We start from the raw sequence: 23508 nt of genomic DNA, 5'->3' as shown, positions 1-23508 counted from the left end.
GCAAATATTCCTAATATCGGTTAGACAAAAGGCTATCCATTTTTCCCAAATTATGCTAAAGAACATCTCAATCATTGCTAATAATACATATTTGAATTATTTTAATTAAAATTTCATTTTAAATGGCCAAAATTATATCACATTGTGAGTTAAGAAACATACAATGATTCACAAATAAATGAACAAAATAAAGACAATCTGCAAAAAGTACCATTAAACTAACTGGCAGAGAGGGATGATTTGTATTTGAGGTCTTCTTAAGAAACTAACCTGGTAGCTGTTGAGAAAGTAGAAAAAATAAGTATTGTCTTCTGCCCCTCTCCCAACTTTCCTGGTATGAAGCTCCTAAAACTCTTACAATTTCCAAACTGATAAGTACACTAGGAGCATCTTTCATTCTCACATTGGGTCTTTGACCCCAGTTCCTGAAACAGAGTTCCTAAATCCCTTGGAACTTCTTGAGTGAAACCAGTATCTTCTGCTGTAATTAGGCAACTATTACTGGGTTTTTGGATGGGGGCTGGTCACTAGAAACACCAAGTAATGATTAGAAGCTTGGAATTTTAGCTTCAATCTCCATTCTCCAGAGGAGGGTAGGGGCTGCAAATGGAATTAATGATTAACACATCAATGTGATGAAACTTCCATTTAAAAAAAAACAAAAATATGGGGGGTTCAGCAAGCTTCCAAGCGTGCACACACACACACGTAATATAAGGGTGACGCACCCCAACTCTATGGCAACTCCTGTCTCTGGACCCTTTCAGACTTCATTCTATGTATCTATTCATCTAGTTGTTCATCTGTGTCCTTTATTATGGGCTTCCCCGGTGGCGCCAGTGATAAAGAACCTTCCTGCCAACACAGGAGACATGGATTTGATCTCTGGGTTGGGAAGATCCCCTGGAGATGGTCACAGCATCCTTTAATAAAATGAAAAAAGTGAAAGTTGCTCAGCCATGTCTGACTCTTTGCAACCCCATGGACTGTACTATCCATGGAATTTTCCAGGCCAGAATACTGGAGTGGGTAGCCATTCCCTTCTCCAGGGGATCTTCCCAACCCAGGTCTCCTGCATCGCAGGCGGATTCTTTATCAGCTGAGCCACAAGGGAACTAGTTAAAAAAAAGTAAGTGTTTCCCTGAATTATGTGAGCTGTTCTAGAAATCCAAGTGGCAGGTGATCATGAAAACCTCTGATGTGCGTAGTCAGGTAACGGAAGTTGTGGGTAGTCTGGGGATCTACTATTTGCAACTGATATCTGAGGTGGGGGGCAGTCTCCTAGGACTGAGTCCTTAACCTATGGGATCTGATGCTTTCTTCAGGTAGACAGTGTCAGAATTGAGTTAAACTGTAGGACACCAGCTAGTGTCCTAAGTGTCCTACCAAAGAATTGCTTGGTGTCAGAAATAAAAATTCATACACTTGGTTTCTGAAATGTTGTGAAAAGTGGTAGTCTGTCAAAGTAAAGGAGAAACACAGGAGGAGGACTAGTTTTGCCAAGACAGCACCAATACAACAAATTCTAACATAGTACGAATCAATTCTAACAGAGATGTTCACAGACCAAACTGGCCAAAATAATGGATTCCATACGACATCTGAAAGGTATCTTTGTAAGTGGTGAGGCAGTACAGTTTAGCAAAGCAGTCTTAGAACTTGTTCTGGCCATAGAACCCTTTTTGTTACCCTGTTTCCCCTGTTCCACTAATAACCCTGTCATTTTTAAGAGCTAAATTGGAGCCCAGGATCTGCTCTTCATTAATTAGTAAGGATATAAGTCCTGGTTCTTCTAGCTAGCAAATCACTGAACTTCAATTTTCTTATATATAAAATGGAAATAATACCTACATCACAAAGCTACTGTGAGGTTTAAAGTAAATAATGTATTTGAATATTCCATAGCTTATTATAAGTTTCTTAGATATGTATTAAAGATGAACATAGAACAAAAATAGAGAAACATAAAAATATAAAAGCTTCTGATTACTAGGAAGAGTGGAAAATAGGCCAAATACTTAAGCAGAAAAAACAAGTTTTCTAATGTAGGAAAACAGGATAAAGATATTATGAGGAATTTTAAAAAGAACTATCATTATCACCATCATCATCTCTACTATGTGCCAGACACAATGCTTGGTAGTATGCTCACAACATCTTAACATTTCATTCTCACAACAATTCATTAAGATATTTACTATCATTTTTCAACAAGGAAATTAAAAGTTGACTAGACTATAAATTAAACACAGGATGAGATTTTGTCTGTGTTAATCATGAGAAACGCTGGGCGGGAAGAAGCACAAGCTGGAATCGAGACTGCCGAAATATCAATAACCTCAAATATGCAGATGACGCCACCCTTATGGCAGAAAGTGAAAAACTAAAGAGCCTCTTGATGAAAGTGAAAGAGGAGAGTGAAAAAGTTGGCTTAAAGCTCAACATTCAGAAAACGAAGATCATGGCATCTGGTCCCATCACTTCATGGCAAATAGATGGGGAAACAGTGGAAACAGTGGCTGACTTTATTTCTCTGGGCTCCAAAATCACTGCAGATGGTGACTGCAGCCATGAAAATAAAAGACGCTTACTCCTTGGAAGGAAAGTTATGACCAATCTAGACAGCATATTAAAAAGCAAAGACATTACTCTGCCAACAAAGGTCATCTAGCCAAGGCTATGGTTTTTTCAGTAGTCATGTATGGATGTGAGAGCTGGACTATAAAGAAAGCTGAGTGCCAAAGAATTGATGCTTTTGAACTGTGGTATTGGAGAAGACTCTTGAGAGTCCCCTGAACTGCAAGGAGATCCAACCAGTCCATCCTAAAGGAGATCACTCCTGGGTGTTCATTGGAAGGACTGATGTTGAAGCTGAAGCTCCAGTACTTTGGCCACTTAATGTGAAGAGCTGACTCATTTGAAAAGACCCTGATGCTGGGAAAGATTGAAGGCAGGAGGAGAAGGGGATGACAGAGGATGAGATGGTTGGATGGCATCACCGACTCAAAGGACATGGGTTTGGGTGGACCCCGGGAGTTGGTGATGGACAGGGAAGCCTCGGGTGCTGTGGTTCATGGAGTTGCAAAGAGTCGGACACGACTGAGCGACTGAACTGAACTGAATCATCATTTTGTAGCAGATGGCCTAGTGGATAGCAGGCACTCAAAAATATGTATTGGCCAGATGGATGGATGATGAAGAGAATCTCCAAAAAGTTACCTGCTGGAGACACACAGTCAATGGTGATGTCTGAATTTAAACCTGAGTCCAGCTAACTCCAGAGCCCACACTCTAACTCAGCATGTCTTAGAAGGGCCTCATCATATAAATGGATTAACAGAAATGACTAATAAAAGGAGAGCATTATGTCGAGCTGGAATTAAATGAATCTTAAAGACAGCATCTAAAGTAGTATCAAAGGTAAAAGAGAATAATAAGAAAATTAGCAAATGGTATACTGAGTAGGACTGTATAAGAAATACTTAACAGATAATAAATAAATCCAAGAAAGCAATCTTGGACCATGAATGTAAGGAATGTTTTAAGCAAATAGTACAGAGTATGATTCTGGTCTGAATGAAAGGTACAAAGGAAGACAGGAACAAAGGGCTGACATAATGGATTTGACAATGTAGCTGATTTACAGAAGCAGCATCAAGCTGGGAGGAACAAAACCCAGTTGCACACAGAGGTGAGAGAAGATCATGATCTATTCTAAGACCATCAATGTGTTAAAAGTTGAAGTAAAAAGAAAGCTACAAAGGAAGAAAGTATCCAAACTAGAAATGGGCCAAATCTGTAAGCTAAGAAATAACACATTAACTATTTTTAAATGGCTGTTTAGTCCTAACTGGGGTGGCTAACCATATACAAATAAGTGGAGGTGCAGAAAAATATTATAAAGGCATTAACTTCATGGACTTAGTTATGAGCCACTAAAACCACAGAATTGGAAAGAACAAAGAACTGAACTCAGGGGGACAGTTCAGGGAGAAAACTTTATAAAGAATCATGAGGGTTGATTCTTTATAAAGTTGATTTTTCATAAAGAACACTGCCCAGTTGAACAGTAGCCATACTCAGTTTTGTAAATTAAAGCTTCCTAAACTACATTCTTGACACTTTTTTATGAACACTACACATATGACTAGTCTAAGCAATCATTTTATAAAATTCTAGACATATAACCCCAAATCCACTTAAGTCAGTCTCTATTTTAGTCTCTTTAGACAGATTAAAGTCTCCTCAGTTAATTGCCCTAGTCCTTTAAAACAAAACAAACAATAACTCAGCAAAATTTTAGAACATCTTAACACTGACAAAAGGCATCAACAAAATAAACTATTCCCAGAAAAGCCTAAAAAGAGACAAAGCTGACAGATATTGCTGCCTATTGATTTGTGTGTATTTTTAAACACTTACCTAAGCAATTTATGACCATTTGTTGTGGCAACTTCAGCAAGGCTTGTTAGAATCTTTAAATACTGGCTTTCACTTTGCTGAGACAAATGCTCCAGAACTTGCCGTAACTAAATTTTTTACAAATAAAAAAATATAATTACATAATAATCCAGTAAACTTTGTCAAGAAATGAAGTACTTATTAGTTTGGTAAGTATCCCAAAGCTCAATTAGCTGAATCAAGTCCTTTACAATTATCTGGCCTTGTATAAAATCAAAAGCTTATACAGAGATAAGATGACATAAAATTTTTATTCAAACTCACCCAGTGAAAAAGTATAAATAGGTAGAACAGAAGTCACCAAGTATTTTTATGGAAATTAATGCCAAACCTCTAAAATGTAAAAAAAACTTAAACTCTATAATTTTTCAAAGAGTAGAGTATTAAAAATACAGAGTTCAGTAAACGTGATTACTAATCATAACATGATATTCCTTCTTAGGTTCTTTTCCTCTACCTATGGGAAATATTCTACTTATCTTAAGAAGAGATCAAAGGTGCAGAGGACAGAAGATGCACAGGGCCAAATATCAGCACAAAGTTTATTAATTATTATGCAATTCATACTCGCCCTATAAGCAGATAAGCCAATTCAAATTATTTAAATATTTACATAATAAAATTACTAAACACATTTGTAAAATGCCATATGCACCACATATGAACAAAGCTTGTTCGTTTACATGCTATTAGCACAATTATATTACCATGTTTTCTCGGAGATCTTCATTCTGTGTCATTTGAATAATTGTCTGGAAAAGCCTAGGGTGATACTGAATTAATACTTCACAGGTCTCTCCATATCCACCCTAAAAACAAGAGTTAAGATTATCTAAGTTTAAATACAAAATTCCTAAAGGAAAACCTGTTTCTTCTACATATAAGTTTGGTACCAAATATGTGAGTCTTCCACACCAAGCAACTGTCCAGTTCTCTGTGGACACTGACTGGGTGTCCCACCGTTTAATTCAGTTATGATGCTAACTGCCTTGGAGTTAGGGCATACTACACAGTAGGGAGTCAGTCCTGCAAGAGTGCCCCCAATTCAAAAGCCAATCACAAGTCCATATCACCCATTCTTTTGACTGACTATAAGTAAGGTGCTCCCAAGACCTACTCCTCAGGTTTAATAATTTGCAAGAACTGTTCATAGAACTCAGGGAAACACTTTACTTACATGTTTACTATAAAGGCTACAACTCAGGAACAGGCAAATAGAAGAGACGCATAGGGCAAAGTATGAAGGAAGGGGCACAGAGCTTCTGTGCTCTCTCTGGGTGACCCACCCTCTCAGCACTTTGATGTGTTCACCAATCTAGAAGCTCTCGGACAACCACACTGTTTAGGGTTTTTATGAAAGTTCCATTACACAGACATGAATGATTAAATTATCAGTCACTAGTAACTAAACCCCAGAGAAGGCAATGGCAACCCACTCCAGTACTCTTGCCTGGAAAATCCCAGGGACGGAGGAGCCTGGTGGGCTGCAATCCATGGGGTTGCTAAGAGTCGGACACGACTGAGCGACTTCACTTTCACTTTTCACTTTCATGCATTGGAGAGGGAAATGGCAACCTACTCCAGTACTCTTGCCTGGAGAATCCCAGGGACAGAGGAGCCTAGTGGGCTGCTGTCTATGGGGTCGCACAGAGTCAGACACGACTGAAGCGACTTAGCAGCAGCAGCAGCAGTAACTAAACTCAGTCTCTAGCTCAACTCCCTCCCCAGGAATGGGAGACGAGGCTGCCTCTAACAACATGGATGGCTCATCTGTCAACCAGTCCCTTTCCTGAAGCTACCAAGGGTCTTTCAGTCACCTCATTAATACACAAAAAGACATTCTTATTACTCTGGAGATTCCAAGGGTCTTAGAACCTCTTGTGTTAGTAACTGGGATATAGGCAAATATATATTTCTTATACTATCACAGTTTCTTTTAAAGATCATATTCTCAACAGAATAAGAATCTTTGCACCCATCCTCTCACTTGAGGGGAAAAAAAAAAAAACAATCTTACCTGTCTCAGTTTCTATTACAAAGTAAAGTGAAGTGAAAGTCGCTCAGTCGTGGCCGACTCTTTCTGACCCCATGGACTATACAATCCATGGAATTCTCCAGGCCAAAATACTGGAGTGGGTAGCCATTTTCTTCTCCAGGGGAACTCCCCAACCCAGGGGTCGAATTCAGGTCTCCCGCATTGCAGGCAGATTCTTTACCAGCCGAGCCACCAGGGAAGTCTAAGAATACTGGAATGGGTAGCCTACAGTAGGAATATACACTAACAACATACCTGTACACATAAATCCAGAGGGGTTACTCCGTTTTTATCTGACAGATACTTGGCACCTCGTAATAGAAGAATCTGTGCTGTGTCTCTCTGACCATGACTGTATAGAAACAGAACCAAGTTAACATATGATCTTTTTAATAAGACATAAAAATGTCTTTCACAATAAATTATGGACAGTTAGTATCAATCAACAGAGGATGGCAATTTTGACACACTGAGACGAAGATCTGAACTACAACCTCAACAGTTAGAAAAACTTACCAATGTTAAGTCATACTTTAATAATGTAGATAAGAAACTGACCTAGTGAATCTTAGAATTGAACTTGTAGAATTGAATTACTACAATAATGCATAACATTTTGAGATAAGTTGCTGCTACTTGGGCTTACGCTGTTTTTTTCTTTCAATCACTTTCTTCTCAATTCTAGCCTGACCTGCTTTCCACCACAAAGGTCCAAGTCTCCAGATTTCTTAGTCCAAAAGAATCTCAATACAAAAAACAAGTGTACATTTTATGACACTTCAATACTTGGTGAAAAAAAAAAACAAAAGGAGGAGAAAAGACAAAAATCAAAATAAATAAATGGGGGGAGATTAATTAGCCAAAAATACTACCTAATTTCCAACCTTCATTTTATCAGTCCACTCAGTCTGGTTTCTGCTGACAGCTATTCAATCTGATCTACAATGAAAAATTCTTATCCACATGCCCTATTCACTCTATTTGCTCTTTCAAGTAGGTGTAGCAACCACTCTAAGCCAGAAAGAAGTTGTTTGGGGAGTTACAACCACTAGACTCTAGATTTCATTATTTTTTAATAAGATTTTTTAAACTTTTTTTTTATGTAATTTTTTGGCTGGGCTAGGTCTTAGTTGCTGCTTGGGCTTCTCTCTAGTTGTGGTGCATGGGCTTCTCATTGCAGTGGCTTCCCCTGTTGTGGAGCACAGGCCCTAGAGCACTCGGGCTTCAACAGTTTGCTGCACATGGGCTCAATAATTGCAGCCCCCTGGCTTTAGAGCACAGGCTCAGTAGCTGTGGCACACGGACTTAGTTGCTCCAAGGCATGCGGGATCTTCCTAGACCAGGGATCGAACCCATGTCTCCTGCACTGGCAGGCAGATTCTTTACCACTGACCCACCAGGGAAACCCCTGCAAGTGGAAGTGTTAGTCACTCAGTTGTGTCTGACTCTTTGTGACGCCATGGATCATAGCCTACCAGGCTCCTCTGTCCATGGAATTCTCCAGGCAAACATAGCGGAGTGGGTAGCTATTCCCTTCTCCAGGGGATCTTCCCAATCCAGGGATCCATGCTTCCTGCACTGGCAGGTAGATTCTTTAACACTGAGCCACCAGCAAAGCCTCTAGGTTTCTTTATTTAAAGCTACTTTTACAAAATGCCCAAGGAAGTCATACAGTTTCAAAGAGTATCTGATCAAAGAATTTTATTTTGTGGATGAGAAAACTACTACTCAAGCACAAGTGAAACTCGAACTCATATCTCTGGTTTTCTATACCGATACTCTTCCCACAGTACCGTTATCTAAAAAGGTATGTTATTTCACAGAGATAAAGACTATACAGATTATTAGAAACTTAAATAGATAAAAACAACCTACTCATTCTTTTCCACAAAATGACACTGCATAAAGTGTAACTGAAATTAATTTCAAAAATAGCATCCTAGTATTAACCTGGTGGCAGATATTAGGTTTATCACTCTCTTGAAACTTTATAATACTGATTACCTTCCTTAAAACAAATATCAACAGATGAAAAATAACTTAAGAACAGTATCTAATTTACTCTAAAAAAGCAGAAAATCAAGAAACCAAGTAAATCAACAATCCCTCCAAAAGCAACAGAAACTAATTTTACTAGTCTACATTAAGAAAAGTCTTCATCAAGCATCATTTCAGGTGGAAGTGCTGGCCAACACATTATGTATTACATAGTTAACAGTAATTATTTTACAAATAACACTGTCCTATTCTGTGTAATACCTAAAAATAAGGACTATGAGAAAAGAAACTAACTGGAGCTTACTTAACTTAAGGAAACAATGATTTTCTTAAGAGTCAGACAGGAATGAAGTCACTTAGCACTAGTACCAATACTAAGGTTATGAAAACCCCAGATTTACAAAGCTGTTCTGTTCGACTTTAGTGACATTTCTTTTACAATTATTCACTACCTGGGTCAGATGACCAATCTTCCCAACTAAACTGTAAAATTCTTGACAATAATTTGTTCCATAGCACCAAGCAGGGCAATTGGCTTATAACATGTACTCAATGTATCTGTTGAGTTATATGACGGGCTCTCATTTTAGATTACCATTCATTTGACAAGTGAGCATTAAATAAGGTACTGAGCTACCAAAAATAACAACAAAAAACCTTGAATAATAATTTATTTAGGATTAATTTCTTACCACATATAGCAACAAAAATAATTAATATCAAGGAAAAAAATCACTATGACATTCTTATGAAGCTGGAGTAATTTCCAAAACTACATTAAAATCTCATCTGTAACCAGGTGGCATTTCATTTCAAAAGTAAGTTAAAAGAAACAATTGCTATAATACATAAAATCTGCATAACCTCATTAGGGTCACAAGTGACTCATGTGAAAAATTGCAAAGAAGATTATCCTGTTACAGACTTCTCAAAATGCTGCATGAAAGATTTTTCAGTTCAAATAACTACATACATGTGCTCAATAACTATTCTTTACAATTCAACTTATTTTTTTTATACTGATTGAGATAACTCCCTTCAAGGAAGTGCCAATGTATTTTATGGAAACTAGGAAGTTGGCAGAAGAAGGCAATGGCAACCCACTCCAGTACTATTGCCTGGAAAATCCCATGGACGGAGGAGCCTGGTAGGCTGCAGTCCATGAGGTCGCTAAAAGTCGGGCACGACTGAGCGACTTTACTTTCACTTTTCACTTGCATGCATTGGAGAAGGAAATGGCAACCCACTCCAGTGTTCTTGCCTGGAGAACCCCAGGGACGGGGGAGCCTGGTGGGCTGCCATCTATGGGGTCGCACAGAGTCGGACACGACTGAAGTGACTTAGTAGCAGCAGCAGGAAGTTGGCAAAGATTTAACTAATAAGAAACCTGTAGTATTTCTAAAGCACTTAGAATTGATTTCTCAAGAACTTTCAGGTCTCTAACTTTAGGCTCTTGCAGTGATACAATTTGAAAACTTGGCTAATGTGCATATAGTATACATATCACAACATTTTTTGGAACTGCTGATGAAATAAAGAGGCTGTATTTTCTATATTTTCTAATAATGGTTCTTTCCTATTCTAAAAGTTTGCAATTTTGAGTCTATGGACTGTTTTACGTAGCTACTTTGTAGTGGACTTCCTAACTGAAAGGAGTTGCCTGGTAGTAGCTGTAAACCAGGTTCAGAATCTTACCTCTCTCACTTTTATTACAGACCTCCAAAATGCCATAAAAATCTCTCTAATTTACTGAATTTATATAACCCCAGCTAAACCTTGCTTTCCTTAACAGAATAAAAGTTATCTGCAGTTACAGAAACTATTTGAAAATCACTACACATCCAAACCTTTATTAAAAGAACCAAGTTAAGGGAATGGGAAGTATTATGACTGAATGCAAAACCAACCTAATCATTTAAGGATCTGAAGCATTTTCAGATACCATATAAAAGTCTTGAAAACAAAGGCACCTGAAGATTTGGGCAGAAGGAGAAAATCAGTGTGTGCTTATAGTCCACATGAAAAAAATCTAGTGAATTATCCTAATTCTCATACAAAATACCTAGAGAAGAAAAGCAGCCAGGAGATACTTCCTGTCATAGTTTTAGTTCAAAAGCAATCTGAAATGACTCACTCACAGTAGTATTATTTTATTAAATAGTGTTCAGAATTAGAATAGAATACAAAGGAAGAAAGAAAAGGCTTGCCTGTACTATGGGATAAGAGTCAAATTTGTTAGAAAAACCTGCAGAGCAATGAAACTGAATGAGGACAAAACAACTCTGTGCTCACTAAGTGTGGAAAAGCATGCTAGGGGTTAATGAGCATCTACCAACTACTAAGTGTAAAATCCTCTGCAGGATGCTTTAAATAAGCCATCTCATTTAATTAGCACTATGGTTCCACAAGGTATGTATCAGTATTGCCATTTCACAAGGAAACAAAGCTTCAGAGGTCAAGAAGTTACACAGTTTGGGGGCTGTGATTTGAACCCCACCTCCTATACAGTTCAATACCTTCTCAATTTAATTAAAAAAAACACCTGTTTCAGCCGATCCTTGAATGAGACACGTTGTGATATACCTACTAACATCTCTCAACAATAAAAACTTACATTAAGTTCAGCTTTTTTATCTTAGAGCCCTGTAACTTGTCTACAAGATCAACTTGTTCTATTTCTCACTTTCCTTTCCCTTTTATGAGAAACAATACATTGGGAATAATTTATAATTTTTAATGTATACCTTTAGATATCATGAATACAATTAGAAGTCTGCCTACAAAATGAATCATCTTCCATGTTCCATATTTATCATCCTGCTACAAAAAGAATTTATTTTCTAGTTTCAATTTTAATTGCATTTGCTTAACCATCTTTGTTCAATGAGATATGTTTGCCTAGTTAAAACTTAATGACTGGTATATAATACTAGCAGAAAGCACATCTAAAAAGTTCTTTTACACATCCCTATGCTCAGACTAACTATACGAATATGACAGTTAAGTACAACACTAATATACCTATATTTTACCAGTACACATGGCATTGTTTTACATAAGATAGTTTTCAAAAACGTAATTACAGTGATTCACTCATTCAAAAACCTTTCCAAAGCATCTAAACACAAAGCACTGTACCACACAAGGAATATAAAGTGATGAATAAGACAAAATTCTTTCTTTCATTGGGCTTTCAGTCCAACAGGGGAGACACATTATAAACCAGTAAATAAACACTATAAAATACAAAGTGCGATGAAGGAAATGATCATGATGCTGTAATAGGAAATATGCAGAGAGGCCTACTTAGATTGGTCAGGAATTCCTTCCTAAAAATTAACAATGAAGCACATGGAGTCAGCCATATAGAAAGTCTATGGAAGAACATTTCAGGCAAAACAAAAAGCATGTAGAAAAAGCCTGCTGGAAAGAATCCACTGCATTTGAAGACTCAAAGAGAACCAATGTGGCTGAACCACAGTGAGCTAAGCAGGGTCAGACCACGCAGGTCTCGTGAAAGAAGGCATACATGCATGCTCAGTTGCTCAGTCATGTCCAACTCTTTGTGACCCCATGAAATGTACCCTGCCAGGCTCCTCCATTCATGGGATTTTTCAGGCAAGAGTACTAGAGTGGGTTGCCAATTTCTCCTCCAGGAAAGAAGGCAGGGTTTGGATTTTAATGGAAATTCAATAAAGAGGCACTGAAAAGTTTAAATACAAGGTTTAAACAAAGAGATAACAGCCAAATCATTTTTTAGAAGGTCACCATGGCTTCTGAGGAAAGAACAGAAGGTAGGGAAACAACAGAGGAATCAGGAAGACCAGTTAACAGGCTATTGCAGTATTCTAAACAAGAGGTTACAACTTTAACTAAAGTGGTTTAGCAAGGTAGAGAGAAGTGATGAGATTCAGAATGTATTCTCAAAGTGGAAATTACTTACTAATATACTCCAAGTTGAGGGTCAGAGAGAGAGATAAAGAGAAATAAAAAATAATGACTAGTTTCTGGCTTACACAACTGAGAAGATACGGGTTCCAATGACTGAGATGAGAAAAACTGGAGAAAAGGCTTGAAAAGGAAATCAGAAGCAATATTTTGGATATGTCAACAGTTGAGATTCTCTGAGACTTCCAAGGAATGATGTAAATCAAGAACTGGACATTCAAATCTGAAGTTTCAAAGAAAGGTCTGATCTAGAGATAAGCCCTCAAGATAGGATATGATTTCAGGAAATCAATTATACTATTCATAAATTCAGGACACAAAAAAGGAACGGGTGTTCTAGCCAAGCAATCGAATTTTAAGTATAACATGAGAAAAAACCTGGATTCAGGGAAGATCTAGAGGTCTAGAGATTCAGAAGTCTTTGTGTTCTAATTGAAGGCTTAATGATTTGAATTAGTCAGATCAAAGCAACATTAGAGACCCTATAAGAGAAGTTAAACAAGGAGAAAAGCAGATGTTTCAGCTAAAACAAATCTCCAGGGAATTCCTGGGGGGTCCAGTGGTTAGGACTCAGCTCTTTTACCGCCAGGTCTCAGGTTCAATCCCTGGTCAAGGAAATAAGATCCTGCAAGCAACATAGAGCAACGAAAAAAATTTTTTAAACCTCCGGTAAAATGACATGAAAAAGAAAAGAGCTTTCTGGAGAGCATTATAGCTAAAATAGGGAGCCTAAATAAATACTACAATTCTTATAATCTAAACCAAAAAGAAAAATCAAGTGTACTGTGAACTGCTCCTAACTGCAACTAATTGAACATATTGTATGGGGTTGGGGGGGAGGTATGTGTATAATTATTACGCTGTCAGCTCCTTAATGACTGGGCTTTATTTATTACTGTATCACTAATGCCTTTAATACTACATGGCACACAGTGAGTGCTAAATAAATGTTTGCTTATTACATGAATGAATCAATGAATAAAAAGTATGCTTAAAGAAAATGAACTAAAACAAAAGTGTAAAAACAACTTAATGCATAACTTAATATTTAATAAGAATGATTAAAGAATTTTTTTTTAAGTTACAAATCCAGAGAAAGCAAAGACACGGCTCTGAACTAAGACATACTTTAATAGCTTATCCTATTGAAACTAAGTTGGTACTTGAAAAAGAATGATGGAAATTACTGGATTATTGATATACCTTTCTTATTACTTACCAAGTAATTAGCCTAAAATTTAAGCAATCAAGTAAATCAAAAGCTTCCACTTACAACATATGAAAACACTGGCAGTATAAAACACTTTTCATCATGCAGTTACATAAAAGAAACATAATGCTACATATGTCATCTTAAAAGGGAGCACAGTATTTCCGGGAAAACAAAGAGTTTTAGAAAATATAAAAGTATGTTTGTGTTTGGAAATACAGCAGATGCAACTTTCTTTAATGAGAGCATCAAGCAATATAAAATATCATACCTGCAAGCAAAGTACAGTGGAGTGGCTCCTGATACATTTGGTCTGTTAATATCAGCACCACTGTCCAGCAAGCATTGCACTGTCTGGGAAGAAAAGAAACAAAACTAAAGCCAGAGAAGTCAAACAAAGACAATTACGACAATTTTAATCCATTTAATAAGGAAAGTTCTTACCACAACCCGAAGCTTTAAAGAAGAGTAGCAACATGACAATTATGGTGGTTGAATAAATTACACTTTTTGGTAAGCTCCAAGCCTCGGGCACTGCACAGTATTTGTGGAATTATCAATGTAATGTAAATTGTGTTAATCTGGGAAGGTTCCAGAAAATCACTGACACATGAAGTAGGTACCAAAGACTTGAAATGTGGCCAGTACAACTGAGGAATGGAATTTTAAATTTTATTTTATTATAATTAAGTTTAAATAGCCACATACGGCTAGTAAACTGGACAGTGCTGCTCTAGATATCTGAATTTTTTGCCTCTGAAAATAAATAGTAGATAGCAGAGCTCTAACCTTCTCAAAATTCAAAGAGCATAATAATTAAAATACAAAATACTAAAAAGCTAAGAAGTCCTTTACTGTTCACAGGAGCCAATGCCAACTCAGTTTCTCTGATAGTCATTCACATACAATCTTGTCCCCTAAGCTCCACTTCTGCAATCATCTGAGGTGTACTAGGGTACACGTTATCACATGTCTTAGGATAAATAAACATGAATGGACAGATAACATTTAAGACAGAACTGAAGCAGGCCTCTAACCTGAAAAACAAACAGAAAAAGGAAGAAAAATAAAGAAATAAAGGGAACCAAAGATAATAGCAAAAAAAATTTAAAAAGTAACTAATACTCTTAAGACAGACTAGATACTATCCATGGGACATAAACAAGATTCTGGGGGGAAAATATTCAGAGAATAAGACGTTAAAAATTTGATGGAAGAGTAAAAATTCAATGTATATATGCATGCGAAGCCACTTCAGTCCTGTCTGACTCTGAGACCCCACGCACTCACTATAAATAGCCCACCAGGCTCCTCTGTCCATGGGGTTCTCTAGGCACGAATACTGAAGTGGGTTGCCATTTCCTTCTCCAGGGGATCTTCCCAAGCCAGAGACAGAACTTGGGTCTCCTGTGTCTCCTGCAGTGGCATGTGGGTTCTGTACCACTAGCACCACCTGAGAAGCTCAAAAATTCAATAGAAGTTTAGAAATACAGTGTTGAAAAATTCTACAAGAATCAAAAAGACAAAGAAAACAGGAAAACTAGTAGAAAACCATATTAAGAAAACTAGCCAATCAATCCAAGGAGGCATGTTATAGAAACTGAGAAGAAGGGAAATAAAGGAGACAAGAGACCAAAAGGAAGTAATTAAGAAATAATACCAAAAAAATCTCCAAGAACAGAAGAACATAAGTTACTAGATTGAAAAGGCTCACCAGTACACAGCTTAATACATTAAAAGACCTACAACAAGGCATATCAAAGTAAAATTTAATAATACTGAGGATAATAAGATTCCAGAGATAAAAAGAATTCAGATTGCCATTAAACTTTTCAAGAGCAACATGGAAACGTAAACGATGAAACATCCCCAAAAGTGTTAAGTGAATGACTTTCAATGTAAAATTCCACAGCCAGCCACGCTATCATTCAAATATAACCTTTTAAATAAAAAACATGCTTAGCTATGTAAGATATCAAAAAATTTAACTTCAACACATCTGTTCTCAAGAAGCTACTGAAGGATACTCTCCTCCAAAACAAGGGAATACAATATATCAGAATAGAAGATGCGGAATCAAGAATATCAAACATAGATGAGATTAAGAAATACTCAGGTTTAGAGAAAAACAATGGACATTATCTAATGATATTGTCTTCGAAGAAACCATGAGAAAGATTTTGTGGGAGCATATAGGAAGAATTACTGATTTACATCTATTGGATCATAGAAAAAGCAAGGAAAATTCCAAAAAAACATCTGAAAGATGATGTTGTGAAAGTGCTGCACTCAATATGCCAGCAAATTTGGAAAACTCAGCAGTGGCCACAGGACTGGAAAAGGTCAGTTTGCATTACAATCCCAAAGAAAGGCAATGCCAAAAATGCTCAACCTACCGCACAATTGCACTCATCTCACACGCTACTAAAGTAATGCTTAAAATTCTCCAAGCCAGGCTTCAGCAATACGTGAACCGTGAACTTCCAGATGTTCAAGCTGGTTTTAGAAAAGGCAACGCATATATATGGAATTTAGAAAGATGGTAACAATAACCCGGTGTATGAGACAGCAAAAGAGACACTGATGTATAGAACAGTCTTATGGACTCTGTGGGAGAGGGAGAGGGTGGGAAGATTTGGGAGAATGACATTGAAACATGTAAAATATCATGTAAGAAACGAGTTGCCAGTCCAGGTTCGATGCACGGTACTGGATGCTTGGGGCTAGTGCACTGGGATGACCCAGAGGGATGGTATGGGGAGGGAGGAGGGAGGAGGGTTCAGGATGGGGAACACATGTATACCTGTGGTGGATTCATTTTGATATTTGGCAAAACTAATACAATTATGTAAAGTTTAAAAATAAAATAAAATTTAAAAAGCAAAAAAAAAAAAAAGAAAAGGCAGAGGAACCAGAGATCAAATTGCCAACATCTGCTGGATCATGGAGAAAGCAAGAGAGTTCCAGAAAAATATCTATCTCTGCTTTATTGACTATGCCAAAGCCTTTGACTGTGTGGATCACAATAAACTGTGGAAAATTCTGAAAGAGATGGGAATACCAGACCACCTGACCTGCCTCTTGAGAAACCTATATGCAGGTCAGGAAGCAACAGTTAGAACTGGACATGGAACAACAGACTGGTTCCAAATAGGAAAAGGAGTATGTCAAGGCTGTATATTGTCACTTATTTAACTTCTACGCAGAGTACATCATGAGAAATGCTGGGCTGGAAGAAGCACAAGCTGGAATCAAGACTGCCGGGAGAAATATCAATCACCTCAGATATGCAGATGACACCACCCTTATGGCAGAAAGTGAAGAGGAACTCAAAAGCTTCTTGAGGAAAGTGAAAGAGTTGGCTTAAAGCTCAACATTCAGAAAATGAAGATCATGGCATCCGGTCCCATTACTTCATGGGAAATAGATGGGGAAACAGTTGAAACAGTGTCAGATTTTATTGTTGGGCGCAAAATCACTGCAGATGGTGACTGGAGCCATGAAATCAGAAGACACTTACTCCTTGGAAGAAAAGTTATGACCAACCTAGACAGCATATTAAAAAGCAGAGACATTACTTTGCCAATAAAGGTCTGTCTAGTCAAGGCTATGGTTTTTCCTGTGGTCATGTATGGATGTGAGAGTTGGACTGTGAAGAAAGCTGAGCGCCGAAGAATTGATGCTTTTGAACTGTGGTGTTGGAGAAGACTCTTGAGAGTCCCTTGGACTGCAAGGAGATCCAACCAGTCCATTCTAAAGGAGATCAGCCCTGGGATTTCTTTGGAAGGAATGATACTAAAGCTGAAACTCCAGTACTTTGGCCACCTCATGCGAAGAATAGACTCACTGGAAAAGACTGATGCTGGGAGGGATTGGAAGGAGGAGGAGAAGGGGACGACAGAGGATGAGATGGCTGGATGGCATCACTGACTCGATGGACGTGAGTTTGAGTGAACTCCGGGTGTTGGTGATGGACACGGAGGCCCGGAGTGCTACAATTCATGGGGTTGCAAAGAGTCGGACACGACTGAGCAACTGAACTGAACTGAATTGCTTCATTGACTACTCTAAAGCCTTTGACTGTGTGGATCACAATGAACTGTGGAAAATTATTAAAGAGACAGGAATAACCAGGCCACCTTACCTGTCTCCTGAGAAACCTGTGTGCAGGTCAAGAAGCAACAGTTAGAACCGGACATAGAACAATGGACTGGCTCAAAACTGGGAAAGGAGTACATCAAGGCTGTACATTGCTACTTTGCTTATTTAATGTATATGCACAGTACATCATGTGAAATGCTGGGCTTGATGAATCACAGGCTAGAATCAAAATTGCAGGGGAAAATATTAACAACCTCATATATGCATTGATACCACTCTAATGGAAGAAAGGGAAGAGGAATTAAAGATAAAAACACTGGCTTAAAACTCAACATTCAGAAAACTAAGATCATGACATCTGTTCCCATCACTTCACGTCAAATAGATGGGGAAAAAGTAGAAACAATGGCAGACTATTTTCTTGGGCTCCAAAACCACTGCAAACAGTGACCACAGCCACAAAATTAAAAGACGTTTGCTCCTTGGAAGAAGAGCTATAACAAACCTAGACAGTGTATTAAATAGCAGAGACATCACTTTGCCAACAAAGGTCCATATAATCAAAGCAATGGATTTTCCAGTAGTCACACAGAGATGCTAGAACTGAACCATACAGAAGGCTGAGCACTGAAGAATCAATGCTTTTGAACTGTGGTGCTGGAGAAGAGTCCCCTGGACAGTAAGATCAAATCAGTCAATTCTAAAGGTAATCAATCCTGAATATTCATTGGGAGGACTAATGCTAAAGCTCCAATACTTTGACCACCTGATGCAAAGAGCCAACTCACTGGAAAACACTGATGCTGAGAAAGATTGAAAGCAGGAGGAGAAGGGGGCAACATAGGATGAGATGGTTAGATGGTATCACCGACTCAACGGACACGAGTTTGAGCAAACTCCAGGAGATGGTGAAAGACAAAGAAGACTGGCATGCTGCAGTCCACAAGGTAGCAAAGAGTTGGACATGACTTAGTGACTAAACAACAACTGATTCACACACCAGAAACAAAAACAAAAATGAGCAAAGTTAATAGTTATCCTAGAGAAAATGTTATTGTATTATACTACTTGACTCAGCAGTAAACAATATTTACTGAACTATATACAACAAAGGAGATCAGCCCTGGGTGTTCATTGGAAGGACTGATGTTGAAGCTGAAACTCCAATACTTTGGCCACCTGATGCGAAGAGCTGACTCATTTGAAAAGACTCTGATGCTGGGAAAGATGGGGATGACAGAGGATGAGATGGTCGGATGGCATCACCGACTTAATGGACATGGGTTTGGGTGGACTCCAGGAGTTGGTGATGGACAGGGAGGCCTGGTGTGCTGCAGTTCATGGGGTCGCGAAGAGTCAGACACAACTGAGCGACTGAACTGAATACTGTCTCACAAAAATGTGATATAATTAATTTTAGAAATGGGAAGATACTGCATGGGAAGAGGATTTAAATTAGTTAAATCCTCACTCACTATAACAAGAAATGATTCAGTGATATCTAAAAGTCATAAATTAAGAAAGAACAATAGAAGAATATTATGTGGAAATAGATACAAGAAGAGAAGCTAAAAGAATCGAAAATTGTTGCCTAATGATCATGAATTGAGAAAGAAGGGTATTTAAGGGAGTATAATTTTGTATTACAAAGATTTTGATAAAAAATATTTTAAGAGATAAGTTATTCATATATTATTGCTATTTGAATTTACTTCTATTTCAGGAGGAATTCAAAAATCTACATAATAGCAACATTATTATATTAAACTTTATCATCAGCTATACAATTGTGAAACTCAGGAGGAGTGGTCAAGAACAACTCCCAAATATAAGAAAATAAGCACTTAGGTTATTATTTTATAAGGCAAGGCCCACTTGAACCTTTTGATCATGGTTATTGCCTTTTTGACCTCTGACCTAGCTGTGTTTGTGTGATCCAAATCCGAAGTGAGACGGATAGCAGCAATAATGTTCACTGACTGTTACAGAAAGTACATAGACAATAAGCCATCTCTAAAAAGGCACAGAAGAGATGAAGTCAATTACATCAAAAACACATATTAATATTTATTCAATTGAGATACAGCAACCAGAGAGGAGTTGAATTAAGTAATTAACAAAACATATTATGCATTCATAAAAATTATATAACAACTAAAAGTATATAATGATATAATAATACAAATAACCTTAGCATGTGCTTGGACACTGTGCTAATAAGCATTTATCATTTCATTTATTGCAACCTATGGGGAAGTTGATATTCTTCTCTCCAGTTTTACAAGTAGGAAACTCAGTCTCAAAGGGGTCAAGTAATATGCACCCCAATACACAAATAAACAGGGGAGCAGGGATTAAAACCTAAGTCCATGGTCATAACCACCAGACAATTTACCAAAAAAACAGAAATTCTAATTTTTCTAAATTCAGAATAGTAAATAGAATTATGGTTAATCTGGAATATCTTCTTAAATTACATTAATTGTAGATGATCTAATAGTTCCCTATAAATACCTACTTAAGAGTCAAGCTCAAGGACCAACATAAGTTATTTGTGTTTAGCTTTTAAATAATGCCATTTCTAAATCCACATAGTTTTCACATTATTTCTGCATTTTTAAAATTTATACTGCAGAGTTCACAGTAAAATAAACTAGCCATTAAACTAACATATTCCTCTACAAAGTAGTAAAACTTCAGGCAAATCATAGCAAGAAAGTAAGATGCACAAGATGAACTGTAATACATTTCTATCATATCCTTGTACATAGTAAATATTCTACAAATACATTAAAAATTCTGTTCTTAGGAAAACACTTGATTAAGAAAGAAGAAAAAGCTCATCCAGCATTTTCTTTTATATTCATAAATCTTTCTGCTTTTCTAACAAAATTATCCCAATTAAGAGCCTCAAAATATACAACCATTAAAAGAAACAAATATTTTCTAAAAGCTTCAATAGATCCCATGCAGATGAAATGTTGCCTGAAGACAAACAAGGAGAAAAACCCACTTCCCTCAAAGTAAGAATAAAAAATACATAAAGGGATTTGAAGGTAAAGGAAAAAAAATTGCCTTGCAGCACTGAAATGAGTGAAAAGTCATCAATGTTCGTGATTTAAAAAAAAAAGTTCGCAGATTTCTTTTTGTAAAAGCTCTGTAACAGGAGAAAGGATACTGCAGAGTTCAATTATTGATTAAATTACATAATAAAAGGAGCAAGAAAGTCACATAACTTAAAAGTTTGGTTGTTTTAAAATTTCCAGTCTATGTTAAACTACCTATATGTATAATAACTCTGAAACAAGGAAAATTCAGTTGGAGGAAACTCTTGAGTATTTATTAAATTAAAAATATAAAAGGTCTTGAACAAACAATACTACCTAAGGATTTTAAATTATATAGAAGCACAAGGCAAAACATAATTGAAGAGAATTCTGGATTCAGCTACTAAAATCCCCAAGAAGTTTTCAGTAACAGACAAACAAATCAGATACAATCCTTTATAAGAATGAGCACTATCAACATACACTTCTCTTAAAGTTACAAAAGAAAAAAAAATACAAACATTCAGAAATGGAAAGAAAATGGCAGAAGAATATTGGTTGGAAAGATTTTGCATTTGAATAGTCCATTCTCCCTTATATCAAAAATTTCAAAGTTTGTATGTGCTAGTAGGGGGGGACCACTTTAGATGCAAGAGTCCCAGCACTGAACAAAAATGGACGAACACCTGCCTTCATAAAGTTTACATTCTCATGGAAAAGGAAAACAAAGGGATATAAGAAATAAAATATGTAGTGTGCTAGACCATGATTTAGTGCTATCAGAAAAACTGATAGGATTCTCTATGGCAGATCTGGATTCAATTTGTTTTAGCAAATTTCTCACCCCTAAGCCCCTACATACAAATACTTCTGTGAAAACTGCACTGCATGTGTTTAAAAGACTATAAGCCGTGAAGTCCAAAAAAAAAAAAAAAACATTGTAATTTACAATTGTCATAAGTCCTGTTTTCAAAATTTCATGGCTTCTCACTTACTTGCAAAAATTAAGTTTAGCAGCTTACAATTTAGTAAAGGTAAACATGTAAAGGTATAGTAACATAAATATGTGACTGATAGCTGATTACCTATATCTTTCAAGTTAACATAACAATTTTAAGAACTACACTGAACTGAAATTATTTTATGTATCTAATATAGGTCAGGAAAACATGCTTTTTAATAATTCAGAACTTCAAATTCCCTGTCCGGCCCTCTTCCCTTTAAAACAACAACAACATCACACTATTCTCCTATTCCTAGGTAATCTACAATGGGAGTCTTCCTCCTTACAGAGTAAGAAACTGCTGGGAAGGAATCCTGAAAGAAAAGCATTGAAAGGGGATTTGCATATGGCCTTCAAGAAATCCATAAAAAGAAACTACACTTTCAACAGACTTCATGACCTTTCAAGTGATAAAACAACATCCTGAGTGGAAAACTAATGTGCAAACCTAATGTTTGGGTCAATCTCAAAAGTCATTTAATTGAAGGCAGCGACTAACCAAGACCACCTGTGCCCAATAAGCTGATAAATTACAAAGCAAGAAATCCAAGGCAGCTCTACTTTATCAATGTCAACTGTCTGAACAACAATGATCAAAGTAAAAAGGAACAGTTATTCTACATTAAACCATAAGTAAAAATCTGAGTTGCTGTATTATCATTACTAAAGAAATGATAATCAAAAAACAAAAAAAGCATCTTTCATCTCTTATTAAAAGTAATTCTGATGACAGGACAGCAAAGCACAAACAACTTATATACTAAATGAAACGGCCAACTCACTAATCTGTGACTGGTTTACACAGGTCTTCTCTAGAAACCTGTCCACCTAAGCCTATTGAGACTGAATCCATATGTAATATCAAGCAAAAATCAATATTATCCAGTTGCGTTAGAAAAAAACCACAGTAACAGAACTTTCTTTTATATGCTCACATTTCTCAGAAGTGATGAAAGGAAAATTCTAACATCAGAATAAATAAAATTACTCTGAACCTAAAACACACTCTGAAATGTTAAGTACATCTACCATTGTGCCTCAAGGCTGAATTAAGGTAATGTTTTTGCAAAAGCTTTCAATTAAGTTTGCATGGCTGTCCTATAATTCTCTGGATGAAAAGCTTGGAAGCTGGCTAAAAATTTCAAGAGAGCTGACTGAACATAAGTGAACTGTTCCTTAACAAGCCTACAGTTTTAGGGGAATAAAATGCAGTCAGTTCTATCAAAGATCATCTACTCTAAGCATAGTTCAACTATCATTTCATATTGCTTGTGAACCTTCATATCACTGTATAAATTTAGCACTATAAAGTTTATTCTGATAAAAATAAAATTTCTTTTTTAAGTGAACTGAAATTAGTCCAAAAACTAATACTGCTATATACTCTGACTTACATAAAATTGAGACTGAACCAACTGACAGTTCTCCAGAGTTTCTAAATCCAAGTTATTCAACAAAAACAGTAATCAACCATTTGTGGCAATTAAACGCATCAATAAATCTTAAAGACCTAAAGACAATGAAAAAAGTTATCAAAAAGTAAGTTCAACTCATTGTCAAAAAAATTGGAGTCAATTATACATATATCTTGCCCATGGACAGAGGAGCCTGGCGGACTACAGTCCATGGGGTCACAGAGTCAGACACGATTCAGCAACTACACCTTCACAACAATATAAGTTTTTTTACTATACTTCTAAAAATG

The 23508-nt window shown here is 36.8% G+C and overlaps 1 protein-coding gene across 8 annotated transcripts in view; it reads right to left on the bottom strand.

The window, feature by feature from the left end:
* The window catches only part of HACE1 (HECT domain and ankyrin repeat containing E3 ubiquitin protein ligase 1), a 118384-nt gene that overhangs the window by 64363 nt on the left and 30513 nt on the right, over positions 1 to 23508 (bottom strand). For 6 of the 8 annotated variants that reach the window (XM_061427722.1, XM_061427720.1, XM_061427726.1 and 3 more), the window contains 4 exons: positions 13924 to 14006; positions 6752 to 6848; positions 5169 to 5270; positions 4423 to 4529 (listed from right to left, as the gene is read on the bottom strand). In XM_061427722.1, coding sequence (XP_061283706.1) covers positions 4423 to 4529; positions 5169 to 5270; positions 6752 to 6848; positions 13924 to 14006 — 389 coding nt within the window. The remainder of the gene's footprint in view (positions 1 to 4422; positions 4530 to 5168; positions 5271 to 6751; positions 6849 to 13923; positions 14007 to 23508) is intronic. The other 2 variants (XM_061427728.1, XM_061427727.1) reach the window with 1 other exon arrangement.

The sequence above is a fragment of the Bos javanicus genome, chromosome 9, assembly GCF_032452875.1.
Source record: "Bos javanicus breed banteng chromosome 9, ARS-OSU_banteng_1.0, whole genome shotgun sequence".
In the NCBI taxonomy this organism is placed as follows: Eukaryota; Metazoa; Chordata; class Mammalia; order Artiodactyla; family Bovidae; genus Bos; species Bos javanicus.
The sequence above is the reverse complement of the archived record's forward strand: the minus strand, read 5'-3'. Positions and strand labels throughout refer to the sequence as shown.